The 15,631-nt window shown below is 39.1% G+C and overlaps 1 protein-coding gene across 5 annotated transcripts in view; it reads right to left on the bottom strand.

The window, feature by feature from the left end:
* Epb41l4a (erythrocyte membrane protein band 4.1 like 4A) overlaps positions 1-15,631 on the bottom strand; it is a 226,651-nt gene that overhangs the window by 91,877 nt on the left and 119,143 nt on the right. For 4 of the 5 annotated variants that reach the window (XM_063245460.1, XM_063245459.1, XM_063245458.1 and 1 more), the window contains exons 3-4: positions 4,261-4,312; positions 1,513-1,591 (exon numbers count right to left, since the gene is read on the bottom strand). The exons of the other annotated variant lie outside the window; for it this stretch is intronic. In XM_063245460.1, coding sequence (XP_063101530.1) covers positions 1,513-1,591; positions 4,261-4,312 — 131 coding nt within the window. The remainder of the gene's footprint in view (positions 1-1,512; positions 1,592-4,260; positions 4,313-15,631) is intronic. 5 annotated transcript variants of the gene reach the window in all.

Genomic DNA, 15,631 nt, shown 5'->3' with positions numbered 1-15,631 from the left:
AGGACTAATGATGAGAGGTTATAGATTTATTCTGAATAGACCTAGAAAGAAAAGCTAGTAGTAATAATAAAAGCTTCAGGTATTACTTATTTCCAATTGACCATCTTACTACTTTTGAAGGCTGTAAGATTTTCTCTCTAAAAAACGCTTAAAAAGTAATTGTCTGTTATGTCAAAGGTAGGGGGTTAGAATATATAACCTTAGAATCCTTCAGCTTCCTTTATTTCAGAAAACATTCTAGAATACAGGGCAGGAACTTCAAGTGACTATGATCCTATATTAATTTGGGGGTTTTTTCCTATATTAGTTTTTGTAATCAGAAACTTTATCTTCTTGTGTATCTCACTGATCTCTCATCTTTTTTCCCTAAGTACCATGTTATTTTGAATGCTAAATCTAGTATGATTATATATGGGCACAAGAAGCTTCATTGCAGCATTGTTTATAACTAAATTATTAAAAAAAAAAAAAAAAGGAAACACCCAATGGCCTTTCTTCCAGACAGGTGTGCTTTGCTCTGAGAAAATCTCGTTTTCCAAAGCAGTCACATTGTGACAATGAAAGAGTTGAACGCAGAGATCCACATGGTTCTGAAAACATGAGGCCTGTCCTTCAGCATGGAATGGAAAAGGTGTGATGCCTTATCTCTTCTCATTCTGATGTGCACAATATAAAAGAAAGTCTAAGAAGAATGACAAAAGGATGGAACAGAAACAAAACCACAGGCTGCCTTACTTACTTATCAAAGATATAATTTTAAAGTAACGCATTAGGCTATATTTGAGCCCATGATAAAAGTTTTGCTGAAAACTGATCACTTAATTTAAGGAAAATGCTTTTGCTTTTGCTACCACATGTAGTCAGTTCACCAACCAGGGAAAAGTTCAAACACTATCTGCTCTTTATAAGCCACTTTCAAATGTTGACATGAATTATTCTTACAACCTGATCAATATTGATTACATATTTTGTTTTTAGTGAAATAAAATATTTGGTGTCCAAAGCAAAGTAATACATTAAAACACTGAACTTATATTACCCTTCTTAACACCAAAAGTAATTATCTTATCATTTCTTGAAGAGACAAATGAAACATCTGAATGGCTGATATTTTACTTACAAGTAATTAAAGGGAAATAAGTGGTTCTTCAACTTACATATTTACATAAGCAAACTAGCATTGAAAGACCCTTCTTTCAGGCAATTCAAATGACTATTTTATATGACTACAAAAGTAAAATGCTTAACAGTAATGATACAGAACAGCCCATCAGAGCAGATACAAAATCTACCATCCTGTCACCTAGGTTCATGCCATTTTTCAAACACATCTTTCATCAGATTCCAATCTGCCTCATGAAATGCTAGTATAAACTTAATCCTCACAGGAGATAAAAGCCAAAATTCAGGGAGACACACATCTGAACAGTCGACCACAATTTTAGTTCATTTTCAATAAAGTATTTTACACATACCGTACATGTATCTGTTCAAAAACAGTTAACACTGTACCTGGTTATTTCTTCTTTCAGTTTACATGGATCTTCAGCATAGAATTTAATACCAAAATACAGTGTGTATGGAGGTCCAGCTAAAATAAGAAATAGGAATTAACTAAATTTTATATTATAGTCAAATTATTACCAGAATATTATATAAATATTAAGAATTACACTAAGAACTTCACAAGACACAAGAAAACAAACTGGGAAAAGCCAGGTTTAAAACTGTTAACAGTGGGAATTCAACAAGGTGTACCTGCACGCAAGGCCAAACATACTAGAATGCTGCTGTATCTTAACTGGTTGATGAGACTATACACAATTCTAATTGTTTATATCTTTCCTATTATTTACAATACATAGCACATTTTTCCATAAAGAATGTTGCTAAACAAAATTAATGATTTAGAAACCATCCATTTACCACTTCAACTATCAAAAGAACAATGGATACCTCTGCCAAAAGCTAGAAACACATACTCAGCAGCAGGGTGAACTATCTTAGGCAACCACAATCATAAAAGAAGATTTGTAGGTACTGATACAAAAAAGATGATCAATCTATATTTTGAAGTACAAGAAATATGACTCCTTTTTTGAAAAAATAAAATGTCAGCTAATTTATGTTATTTCCTATACCATAGAAATTACAAGCAGCAGCAAAATTTAGGAAGGATTAGAAATTTTCTCTTTAAACTGACTAGTTAGAATTTTACTATCATGTATATCTTTTTTCAATCATTACTAAGGCTCTGTGACAGAATTAAGGCCAGTTCATTCTTAAACTTTTCTGAATCTAAAAGTGAATTCTTGCATGTGGGAGAAGAAATGCTCATCTCATCTTACCACACACAGAAAAACTTAAGTCCATAGATAAAAATAAAGCAAAACCAAAGAAATCTCACACAAAGCCTGGAGTTGTACATACATAGGCAAATATAAAATGAACAGTCACATTGTGCATGAGGATAAAAGTCCCTTGGGAGGTAACCATACTATATTACTCTTTACTAGAAGTAGTTTCCTATTTCACCGGGTTTGAATCTGATGTGCACTATTTTCAAAACTGAACACTTGCAAGCCATGCAATAACTAAATGTAACACACTTCTTTTAAAAAGGACTTTTTACTTGGTATACTGAATGACAGTTATACTTCCAATTTTTTTTCTTTATTTTTGTACCAGGAATAGAACTCAAGACATCATGCTGCTAAGCAGGCACTACACTGCTGAACTATATTCTTAGCCCTACCTGTGATTGTTTAACAGAAGTTCTCCCACAGAAATTAAATAGAAAAGATGGGAAGCATGCATTCAGTAAAGGTCTCTGAGACTGTGTAATTAACATAAAGTACACCTAGTCTATTCCCATTTTTAACTGAGTAATAAAGTTATAAATTTAGAATTTGGAAAATTATAGAAACAGAAAAAATAATAAAGCTAATAATGTATTTATAATTTGTAAACTATGTCATTATTATAACTTTCCCATGCTTAGGTGATAACATCTCAATGCCTGATTTCCAGCATACAAATGAAAGTCAAGACCAGTACCCATCTCTCTCCCTCATCTAGCACTTCTTATACTAGAGCTTTTCAAAAAGCAAGCCTTTTAAAACTTTGCTTTAATTTATTATCATTAGAACAGATTCCATCTGTTTGATTTTTATGTTCCCTTAACCATCATGTTTGTATTCCTGACAAATACACCCTAATCCCTGAACATAGATGTCAGGCAGGCAAAACTATTAAATATTCAGAAGAACCAGGAAGTCCTCTCTCTGCTTATCTGTCAAGCTCTGTGCTCCTGAGCAGATGGGTCTGCCTGTGCCCGCAGGCAGGCCGTGGGGCTGGCACTTAGGGGGCAGAGAGCACACAGATGCTACAGAGACTTTGCACAAAGGGAAGAGGCCTTCTCTAGCCCCCAAAGCTGCTTTTATTCTCTGGAACATGACAGATTACATCCTATTCATCAAGCACAGCCATGTCAAATGTGTTTAGTGATGAACAGTTAGACAGAAGCTTGAAAAACACTCAATTTGGACTAATTTTCTTTAAAGACCCTTGGCCCAATTTAGCCATTGCCCACTCACAAGGCAGCTTGTGTTCTAAAGATAAGGTATGGTTCCCATTTGATTGTACCTGATAAGGTATGAAAATGCTACAAGAACATTTGAGAACCACAACAACTGGTAACAGTGTTCAGGGCTTTTTGGGCACTATTTTACACAGCTTCACAGAGAAAAGCAAAACTATAATACCGTTACATACTCTCATGTGCATCTGTCACTATTTAGTGGAGAGATTAAAGGCCACCAAAGTTACCATTTCCAGACAAGCATATGGATGGCCTCTCCCTGGAGCTGCAGTAATTTTTCAGGCCACAAGGGCACCCCTTAATTACTGAACATAAACTGAGTGGTGTGAGTAATAAAACCACTCCATAACCCATTGCCTCATCTTCAAATCAATCCCTCTCTGCCTTTCCTATATGTGTCTTTAAAGTCAAATTTTAACAACAAGCACAGAAAAAAATCCCAAGACAAAATCAAGGGAGGGCGCACCCCCGGACAAAGCCAATGTATGAAGATCCACTCAGAGTCCACCTAAAACAGACAAGCAGAGCCTTGCAATGTGCAACAGTACCTGCTCACATGCCTCATACCACAGCACTGGCACACACATTTCCCCAGTACTAAAGCCCACATCTGCTCCCAAGTAAGCATGCCCTCAACAAAATCAAAATTGAATACCTACTGTTGATCAGTTCTTTGTGTTCAGCAAGGGTTTTTGCAGGATCCAGCCAATACTGTGTGAGGCAGAAAAGAGTAATTATAGAAATTAGTTACTTTTCATTGGCCTTTAAGAATAGTTTCAAAATGCTATTAAATGACATCTAAATCCTTGACAAGAGAAACACTTCATGTATCTTACATATACACACAAGCATACATCGCTGGAACACCAGGGAAAGAGAAAAATAGTGCTGATGGTATAAAGGAGAAGAAAAAGGAAATTATGCTTTCCAGGTTCTTGGCTGAGTCACCATACTGAAGATAAGTTCAGTAACATTCAGATGCTTACAAGTGAGTTTCTCACCACTACTGGTGAGGAAAGAAACAATACCACAAAGAATGCTCCACTGGTATCTTCCCAAACTCCCCATCACAATCATTTAAGAGCCATGTGTCCCCCTACTTTATCCCTAAACTCTTTATTTCTAGTCCCACCCCAGGAAGGTAACATGGCTAGGTATGAGGAGGAAAACAGGTTACATCAAACTACCATGAGGGATACAGGAGAGCAGCGCAGCAAGGGCTGAAGACCTGAATCCCAGAGCAGACCCATCTGTGTCTCATTCTGAGTCACCCTTGTCACCACCGTGCAACATGCGACAAGTGCCTGAACCCCTGTGCCTGAACCTTCCTCACGGCCTTGTGTGCAGATGAAATAAGTTAATTCACGGAAAGTCTTTGGTTTAGCCCCTGGCTCCCACTAGGTATATGCAACACATGCTAGGGATGATCAGTATAAAGTTGTGAGGGTCATTCTTCATTATTGCCTTTAGTCAGTCCAAGGTACTTGCTATTAATTCAAATTAATCTTTAATAATATTATTTCCAGCAGGGAAGGGAGAATTCTAGCCCTGGAAAGAGGCTTCCTTAAGTCTCATCGCTGTGAAATAAAAATCATTGAAAGAAAAAGAGAGAGGCTTCCTGCCAGGTCCTTCCATCTGCAGAAGGACCCAGAAGAAGCACAAGGGCAGAGAGAAGGCATCAGGACCTCCCCGGAAGCACAGTGAAAGGCACTGAGGGGGGCCCTGGATGAACAGCAGAAGTAAAACTTGTCCCTTGCTGTCCTGGGCAAAACGGGGGGCCCCCAACGGCCAAGCTACCTGGTTTCCATTTCTTCATTGTCCTGAATAAAGAAGCAGCAAGTCCCAAAAGAGGGAAGAAGCTGTCTCATCTGAGCCACCTTATCCCCAGAACCCTCGTCTGGTGAGGTTTCACACCTGCCCTGGCACTGCTGGGTTAGAAATCTGAGGGCTGAAAGAGAAATCCACGGGGACCTACCTGCCCAGTTCCCCTTGGCCTCCCCTGGGTTGAGGGTACACAAACATTCATACTAAGTATACACTGTCATCGTTATAGTACTATACCATTCATGCATTACACTCTTCACTGCCACTCATATGACCATTTCAATTCTCCAGCCTTTTTATACAAAAAGTTAGCAACATAAAACATAGTGTTCATCATTCTGACTTCATAATTTTCCTTATTTATTTATTTGTTCATTCATTCATTCATTCATTCATTCATTTATTTTGATACTGGGAACCAAACTTAGGACATTATGCTTGCCAGGCAGGCACTATGCCATTGAGCTATATCCCTGACCCCTTTCCATTTTTTTTAAAGTCTAGAACAACTTGCTTTTAAACCAGAAAAGGTATCTGAAGCAGAGGCTGCCATCAGGTGCTTTTGAAGTCTAAAATGACTAAAAACATGGTTTTTATTAAAATAGCAGTTTATGGGGTATTTTAATTTTTTCTCTCATTGTTGAGACAAAATACCTGACACCTAAAGTTAGGGAAGGGAAGCTTTATTTCTTAGCAGGTTGAAGGTTTTAGTCCATACTTAGTTGGCTCAAAGTCAAAATGACATAGCTGAGAAACCATGGCTCATGGCCGCCCATGCAGCAAAGCACGAACTGGGCAAAAGAGTGAGAAGACACATCTTCTTCCCGTCATTACACTGTATGCTGGTTCCACCCCTGGGAGGGCACTCATACCATCAATCCATGCACTAGACAATGAACCAATCACAAATGCTAGATTTGGCTGCATCCATGACTGCATGAGGCTTGGGGGTGGGGGACTATCTGAACATAAACCATAGCATAGGGAAACTCTGATTTTTCCAGTGTTTGTAATAAGGGTTTGCAAGAAAAATGATTTAACACTGGACACATAATTTCTAGAATTATTTTATAATAGTCACGCAAAGAGTCAAACACAAAAAATGCAGGAAAACTGTTCACACAATAAAGTCCCCAAAGAATCCAGCTGAGAGCCTCAATTGCAAGGCAATGTCCTGCATGAGTACAGCTTAATACCTAGAGCCCATGACAGTGCCTCTCACAAGTCCAACAGGAGGTCTAGAGCCCACAGTGATTCGTGCAAGTCAGTTTCACAGATCTGCACTGGGAATGCCCAAAGGTCAGTGGTGGAAGCCAGAAAGCCAGTGGGATAAAGGATCTGTGCTAGTATGTTTGAGGGCTCTGCAGTGGAGCCAGAAAATGATGGTCAAAGTAAGGACCAGAGCTCTCCTGAAAAGTACCACAACAATCCTCAGTGACAACAAGGTCTTGAGCTCCTCCAAGGATGAGAACAGCCAACTTCATATCAAGAAGCCAGCATGACACACTTCTCCAAGAGTCTGAACAGCACATACCTTCCCCTCCAGAGCCAGGAAGCAATGCTCAAAGTAGGGACCAGAGGTCCTCCAAAGTGAACTTCAGCCATTCTCAGCAACAACAAGGTCTTGAGCTCCTCCAAAGATGAGAACAGCCAAGTTCATATCAGGAAAAAAACTTGACAAGCTCTTCCAGGAAAACCAACAGCAACAGGAGAACCAACAACACACAGGACAACCAGTAACACTACTTTCTGCTCTCCAGTTCTCCTTTCAATGCTGGCAACAGTCCTCGGGTAGGCTGTCCACACTCAGCACCACACTGATTTAGTTCAGCTGGTTCTTAAACTGATAACCAGTTGTCAATCCATCACATCCAGGTTGAGAAAAATCAATCCCAATGCCAAACTATGTATCCCATTTCTCTGTGCATGTAAAACTATGAATTCTTCCCACAAAACAGAAACATTAGGTGAATCACCTGTCTCTTGCCATCCATAATAAACAAAAAGGTTTCCTGGCTCTGTATTTCTCAAACAGGAGAAAATCAAAGAAAACGACACAAACATCTATTAATACTTGCATTGCATTTCTATTACTGCATAAAAAATTACCACAAAGTTTGGGATTAAAACAACATCCATTTACTAACTGAGTTGTGGAGGTCATTGAGTTCTTTTGCTCTATGGTTTCACAAGATTGAGATAAAAATGCCTGGCAATTAGAGGTCTCAAACAGAGCTATAGAGCTGGGATCCCATACCATACCTGCACATAGAGACAGAGTAAGTGCCGGGGCAAGAGAGGAAGGAGGGAAGGAGGGGCCTGTGGCCCAATAGTTTCTGTCTAATCTTGGTACAGTAAGGAACAAACTGAGGGAAAGCTTTTGGTTTCTCTTTTTAGTATCATCATTCCAAGACAACAAACTTTATAGATTCTTCAATTCATTCTTCATTAGTAATAAAAAATGTTACTTCATTAGTAATAAAAAATTTTACCAGTTAGTTAAATTTAACTGGTACATAAAAATGGTACACATTAATGTAGTAAATGTGATATAGATAGATAGATAGAGTGTGTCCTTTTTTGTTTTCCTATCTTTAGAATGTTTTTTCTACCCTTAAGAATGCCCAGGGCAGAGAGAGATCACCAGACTTCAGCGGCCTGAGTGTCATTCATCTCTCTCCGTGTTCTCAGAATAAAGGCCTCTTTTGTTTTATACTTCTTATCTTTTGGAAATATTTTTCATCTTTTGGAAATAATCCTATCAGTAGACATTCTGGAGAAGAATGGAGTTGAATGTATGCTGCTGTGGAAAACTGTCCCTCGGCCATGCCACCCTGCCTTGGAACCAACTGACTATGGACTGAAACCCCATAAACTAAATCCAGATCAGAAGGAGGAAGATTGGTGCTAAATGTGTGATTTTGAATTGGAACTACGACTAAGAGGAGGAAAAATTCACAAAAGTGGGAGTCCAGAAGAACATGGGGGATAGATAGCAGCAGCCTCGGAGGCTCTCTGAGAAACCGCACTTGAAATCCAGGAATCCTGCCAGGCAGGAAGTCCTAGGCAAGGGGGGATATTCTTTGCCGACCCAGGAACGAACTAAATTAAGAGAAACCAACTAGAAACGCAATCCCAGTGATACAGCAGGAACAAATAAGGTCTCAGCACGGAAGCCGGACCTTGCGGCCACTGGAAACTGCAATCTGAATTTCCTGCAGCTGCTGTTGCATCCCGGTTGGCACAGCGGGGAGAGAGGCACAAAAGCTCTGAGAGTGGGAAACGGTGAATGGAGTTGAGAACGGGACTGGCTGGGTGCCCTGCATCGACCTGCAGTGAGTGAGCAGATCGGGACCCTTCCATAGAGAAGGAGGCTTCAGCGGAGGTCATACTCGGACCAGGCAGACTCTCCAGAAAGAGATGCTGCAGTGACTTCAGTCACATATCCCCCTCTCAAGCAGGATTGGTGGGGAGTGTCTGGCCTGCGAGATGCCGCTGGTTGAGATCCAGTAGGCTAGCCCAAACCAGGTTCCAGTGCCTGGAGGTGCACCCTAGTGGTGAAGCCTTCGGTAGGTTGACCTGGAGGGGCGGGCCCAGCAGAGGCTACCCAGGTCTGTGTCTCCCTGGTGCTCTGCGGTGGGTGGGAACACCTAGCCGGTGGATTCAAACAGACTGTGGCTGACAGGGAAGGAAGCTGGGCCTCCTATATACGATTATATATAAGGAACAAAGAATATGGGAAGAGGGAGCAACAAGAAAAGGTCCTCAGCCCCCAATCCTGAGAAACATGCAATAGCAGACACGGCACCAATAGACATAAAGCGCTATCTCCAGAGCCTCATAAACAAGTTCAGGAATGAAGTTTATTAATGACCTTAAGCAAGACATAAGCAGAATAGTTAGAGAAATGCTAAGCACCGCCCAAGAAAAAACAGATGGTGGAATGGAAGAACAGAAAAAAAAAGGGGAGAATTGTTTGATGGAGAAAATAGAGAAAGCATAGAATACGTGAAGCAGGTCCAAAGAGATTACCAGGAAACTAAAAACTCTATCGAAAACTGGCATAACAGCTTGAAAGAAACTAAGGCTAGATTATTTGAACTGGAGGGCAGATTTGTAATATGGGAGCATGAAATGAAAAACTTCTTAAAAATAACCAAAAAACAAACAGCAACAATACAAAAGCTAGAAGATGATAAGAGGATCTATAACTTAAGAATTAAGAACATAAGAAAAGAAGTGGGGACACAAACAAATGCACTACAAAAGCTATTCACAGAAATAATCCAAGAGAATTTCCCTAATTTAGCAAATGGTAAAGATACTCAGATATATGAGGCATACAGGACTCCAGCCACCTACAACCCAAACAGAGCTACACCCAGGCATATAATAATCAAAATTCCAGAAATCCAATATAAGAACAGAATATTAAAAGCCGTCAGAGACAAGAAACAGATCACTTACAAGGGACCACCCATCAGAATTACAGCAGACTTCTCAGCACAAAGCATCAAACCACGAGGAGCATGGGGGGAAATAATTCAAGCTTTGAAAGATAATAACCTCCAGCCAAGATTGATATATCCTGCACAACTGTCCCTAGAAATTGAGGGAAAAACAAGGTGCTTTCAGGATAAAGAGGAACTAGCGGAATTTGCAACCACTAATTCAACTCTAGAGAGAATACTTCAGGATAGTCTAAAAAAGGAAAATACCAAGATTCCAGAAACAGTGGCATAGAGGCCACAATGAATGGAGCAGAACATGAAATGAAGAAGACAAACTGACAACAAAAGACAGAAAAAGAGCTCAACAGAAATGAGGCAGAGAAGATCAGAAGATAAGAACAGCTATTTTGGAGAAAACAAGACATCATAACAGCTAGTGCTGACTTAGTATCATCTTGTTTTGAAGTCCCATCAAACTTGTATTCTTCTGTTTCCATCGGTCTTAAAAGGTTGTATCTTATTAGATTTTATTATATGATAATATAAGCAAAAACTTTTATAGACAAGGAGTTTATACAGAAACCATTGTTCATTTTCTGTTAATTGGTCCTAAATACCCTATAATAATGTCATTCTCTTGAATGGTTTTATAGTGTCTTGATATGTTTGGTGCTACAGTATACGAAGTTATACTCAAAGATTTTAAGGAAAGAGACACTATGGTAACTATTTTTATGTGGGGGTATCTTGTGGTGAAACACTATTTTGCTTAAATGGTTATGATTTGACCTGCGCTGCTCTGTTGTTATGCCCTCTTTTATCTCAATCCTCTTTTTTTGAATTACTTTTTTTCTTTTTATTTTTTTAATTAAGGGAATAATAAATAAAAAATAGCAGGATACATCATAGTAACCTACTTTGATTTCCTATTAACTTGATTTGAAATCCTGTATTGCCCTCACCATCTTGTTTTGACTGATTTTCCTCTATTCTGCTTTGCTTGATAGTACCAAGTTCGAAAGTATAGGCATGACTGTGAAGACAATAAGAATCATTATGACGCCCATTCCAGTTGACCATTATTTTCTTTTAAAATCCTGTAATATCTCCAATGCTTTGGTTTATTCTTTACTGTTTAGTTCAATTTTATTATAACTGCCAATTCTTCTTAAAATAGCAAGAGGCAGTATGGTAACCATTGTTGATCATCTTATATTTTGTTTTTACATTATCTATTATGTCCATCCTTTTGATTTGACTGACTCTGTTCTGATATGTCTCATCTGGTTTTACTCTCGTCAAAAAAAGTAATAAGAACTGTGGGAGTAATAAAACCCAAAATGTGTAATTGTCATTGTACAAAAGAAAAGAAAAGAAAGTGCTCTAAAGGTTATAACTGCATTTATGTTTAAGTGTATAAGATAGATAGTCATATTACTGTTTTTTGGATCATTGAACAAAACTGTTAGCACTCTCCCTGTTTGAAAGTCCACTTTATATGCTTCAATAATGTAACTTGAACAACTATTTCTAAGATGAGAATATGTAATCTACTAACTAGTGATTTCTTACTGTTTATTTTTTAAATTTTGTATTACTTGTACCCTTTTTCTGTTTTTTCCTTTTTCTCCTTAAATAAAAAACAAGGAAAGTCAAAAAAATGCACGAATGCCCAATAAAGAAAAACAAAAGAAAAGTTTTTAACTCAAACTTCTACAATTTAAAAATAAATGTCTTTCCCTGAGAGTGACTGAATTTGTGAAGTAAAAAGACATAATGAAGATTTAGAAATTACAATTTTGTAGCAAGATAAAGAGCAGGCAAGACTCAGTCAACGGCCATTCAATCAACTCAGTGCATATTAGCTATGCTAAGCTTCAAGGCAAAGCTTGCTGCACATGAATCTTATTCGATCAAACTGGAAACCAGAGGTTACTGAGGTCAGACAATGATAAATGCTGCAGAACATAAATAATAAACACAAGCTACCAGGTTTCATAAGCCAACAGTTTGAAATGCAAAACTCATGTATGTTCAGCCAAGGGAAAGATATGACCTTGAAACCAAAGCAGCCATACTGTGATGGCACTTGTCACCACTCATTATCAACAAGCAATCTAACATGGCATACGTCAGAGCACAATAAAAGGCCACTGCTCCATAACTGAAAAAAAGAATCTCCCACTGAACACAATATCCCAGTTTTATGGGCTGCATCTAGAGCACTGGACATGAGATTTAGCTAACAAAGTCTCAGCTAAAAGCTCCATTTTCATGGAGAATGCTATACTATGGTTTAGATGTGATTCGTGTCTTCCAAAACTCATGCTGAAATCGGATCTCCACTGTAACAGCCCTGAGAAGGGGTGAGGAGTTCTATAGAGTTTATTAGGTTACAGGTCATTGCCCTCATAAAAGGATTAATGTGCCTCTGTGGGACAGGATGACTTACGACAGGAGTGAGTGGTTAGGAAGCAAGACCTCCTACTTTCTCATGCAGCTGCTTGCTTGCATGTTGTGACACAGCACAGTACCCTTGCTAGATGCACCTGCTGGTCTTAGACTTCCCAGTCTCCAGATCATGAGCTAAAAGAAACTGCTATCCTTTGTAAATTCCCAGTCTTAGATATTCTGTTACAGCAACAGGAAATAGACTAAGAGCTTCCAGAAAAAGAAACAACCTTCCAGTCTTTTCACTTGCATAGGGTGAAAGAAAAGAGAGGTAGAGGTCTAGGCACTGGACAATGTGGTACTGGCCATCAGATAATAAACAGCAGCCCTTCTGAATGATTCCTATGTACACGGCTGCTTTGTCTTCCCAGATGATTACGAGGAGAAACAAGTCACTCTCTCATTTTCTCTCAACATTCATGCTGTTCATTCACTAAGAAAAGCAGTCACTTTGCCTCTGGCCACTCCCTTCCATCTATCTGAAACATATACTATTGTTTGTACACATTCACAGGCTGGAGTGGGTCCTATTTTATGGGAAGACAGTAAACTAAAACAGACCCTGCTCTCTTCTAATTATGTACAGTCTGCTTTTTTCTGTAGGTTAACACATGCCTCCCCAACACCTGGTCACTAAGGCTCTGTGATCACAGTCCTCTCTGGCTTTCACCCTTTGCTTTTGGAAGGTGCCTTACTGCTTCAGTCCTGTCAATCTTAATAACCTCACTGCTATAATCCAGGGAGAAATGACAGACCTGTCGGACGCTCTGACAGTCTTGGCTAAATGCTCTGGGCTTCCTTCATCCACGTTGGCTGACACTGTCTCAATTGCATCAATTTCCTAGATAACAGTCTCAGAACTAGATTTTTAAAACCTAATACTACCCAGTAAATCAATAACCTAACCTTTGAAAGATATATACTACATGCAAGGTCTAACCTTTCATTTGCCAACTATTGTTTTAGAGTCACCTAAAGGTCTAATAGTAGGATACACCCTCAAAAAAATTTTTTTTATCAGTACCAGGGATTGAACTCATGACCGCCTGCTTGCAAGGCAGGCACTTAAGCCACTGAGCTAATCCCCAGCCTCCCTCAAAATTTTTAAATAAAGAAGAGAACGCATGAAATAGTAAAAACTTTGCTGCATCTTACCTTAAATGGAGTGAAATGCTGATTCTCCTTTGGAGAATTTAAGAATTCTACACTGATATTTAACATTTTCTGTAAGCCAAAGAAAAGGCTTTGTCAAGATAGCAAAGCAACCTTTTGATCACAGAAGCAAAAACACAATTGATCAAACTGATCATCTTAACAGGGACACTGAAGCCAAAAACATCTCAAAAAATAACAAAACTCTCATTCTTAGGGAGTTTTAAGACTTAACATAATTCGCACACGTATTCCAAAAATTACAGGACAGCACTGTGGTGACAGCTACTTGTGCTTTCTTCTTGTCCCTGTGAAAAGACCTCAGGTCCGCTAAGCAATGTTAATAGGATGTGGTTATAATTTGTTCCTTGGTATGAATCACAGAAGCAGTAGGGTCTTCAGTAAAACCACTCACCGGAACTAGGCTATCTCTCAATAGTGACAGAATCAAAGCCTTGTCACTGAAGTGATGTCTGGGGTAGGGGTGGGGCCTATGGAACATCTGGACACCTTCTCCTCCATCCATAAACTTCCAAGATTTCCTCTCTCTTTCTCACTCTCAGCTGGAGAGTTTGGTTTTGCCCCTGAGGACCATAGCAATAACAAGAGCACATGAGTTCTCATCCCATGTGACCTCCTACCCACCTCTCTACCTCTGTGCTGTCCTGTCCTTTCCCATCACTGTGCAAATTGTCCCTGCACCATGAGGCCACTCCTTTCCACCACTCAGGAACATGGAACGACAATTCTAGGCCCTTTCCTGCTCCATAGAACTTTTTCTCTCTACAGAATCAAACCTGCACCAATGTATGCTTTCCTTTCTCCCATATTAAAATAAAAAGCTTTTTAACTTCCATATCTCTTCATTTCACACTTGAAAATAAATCTCCAGAAAATTGAAGTTGTTCTATATTATGTCTCTTACACCCTATTGAATCCACTTTATTACAAGTTGAATATCACTTCTCCAAAATGCTTGAAACCAAAAGAGCTTCAGATTTCAGAGGTTTGTTTTGTTTTGTTGTAACACTTGCATCTTGGAGATGAGAGCTAGGTCTAAACATAAAATTCATTATGCGATGCTCCGCGCCCTGGTTCTGGGGATTAAACCAAGGCCTTTATACTAAGATTCATTGCCAGCCCCCAATCTTTATTATAGGCAGGGTCTCTGTTGCTTAACTGCCCAGGCTGGCCTCAAATTTGCAATCCTCCTGCCTCAGGCTCTTAGAGTACTGAGATCATAGGTATGCACCACACCTAGACTTAATTATGTTTTATACACACTTTAATATTCATAACCTAAAGGTAATTAAATGTACTCTTTTAAATAACTTAGCACTTGGCTGAGTTTCTATACACTGAATCAGGAGATTTCACAAAGATGTCACCATCTCAGTCACTCATGTGGACAGCTGTGGATGCTTGGCATCGGCAGCATTCCCCTCTCTGAATTTATATGCTGTCAATAAGCAATCATTTCCTTACACTTATACATAAGTTCTTGACAGGAAGAAACAAACATATCAGTAACACAGTGGGAAAAAACAGGATCAATAAGCAGCACAGAACCCTCAACAGAATACTGCAATCATCGCCATGCTATGAAATCTAATGAAAGATGCAAGACTCTACCCACTTGCCTAAAATGTTTAGCTGTCCCTCTTCCTTTTCCTGCTAACTCATTGGCAGTCCTTTTACACCATCCTTTACAGATGTTCATTTATCTCCTTACCAGGCAAGACTAGATTGCCCACGGTTCACGGTGCACATCAAAGTCCATGGCTGTAAATGCCGTCTACATACTGACAACTACCAAGTTTGTAGCAAAGCCAGAACCCTCCTCCAAATGCAAATGTCTACTTGACATCTCTACTTAGATGTCTATTACAATTTCAAACTTCCTATGTCCAAAATGGACCTTCCTATGTCCAAAAGTGATGATTCCACTTCCTTTAAAACAAAAACCTTCTCCTGTCTTCTTTCATGAATGCTACGGTGCTCTTCTGTTAGCTTCAGGCTACATTTATCTTCTCTCCATCCACAAATCCTATTGGCTATTTGTTCAAAAAGGAAATAGAATCTGCAAATTTCCACCACTCCTAAGCTTAAGCAGTCATTACCTACAACTAGTTTTTTAAAACAATTCCTATAA

Source organism: Cavia porcellus, unplaced genomic scaffold (genome assembly GCF_034190915.1).
Source record: "Cavia porcellus strain 051 isolate PalLab524CR breed Dunkin Hartley unplaced genomic scaffold, mCavPor4.1 scaffold_2, whole genome shotgun sequence".
In the NCBI taxonomy this organism is placed as follows: Eukaryota; Metazoa; Chordata; class Mammalia; order Rodentia; family Caviidae; genus Cavia; species Cavia porcellus.
This window is presented reverse-complemented; position numbering and strand designations above follow the sequence as displayed.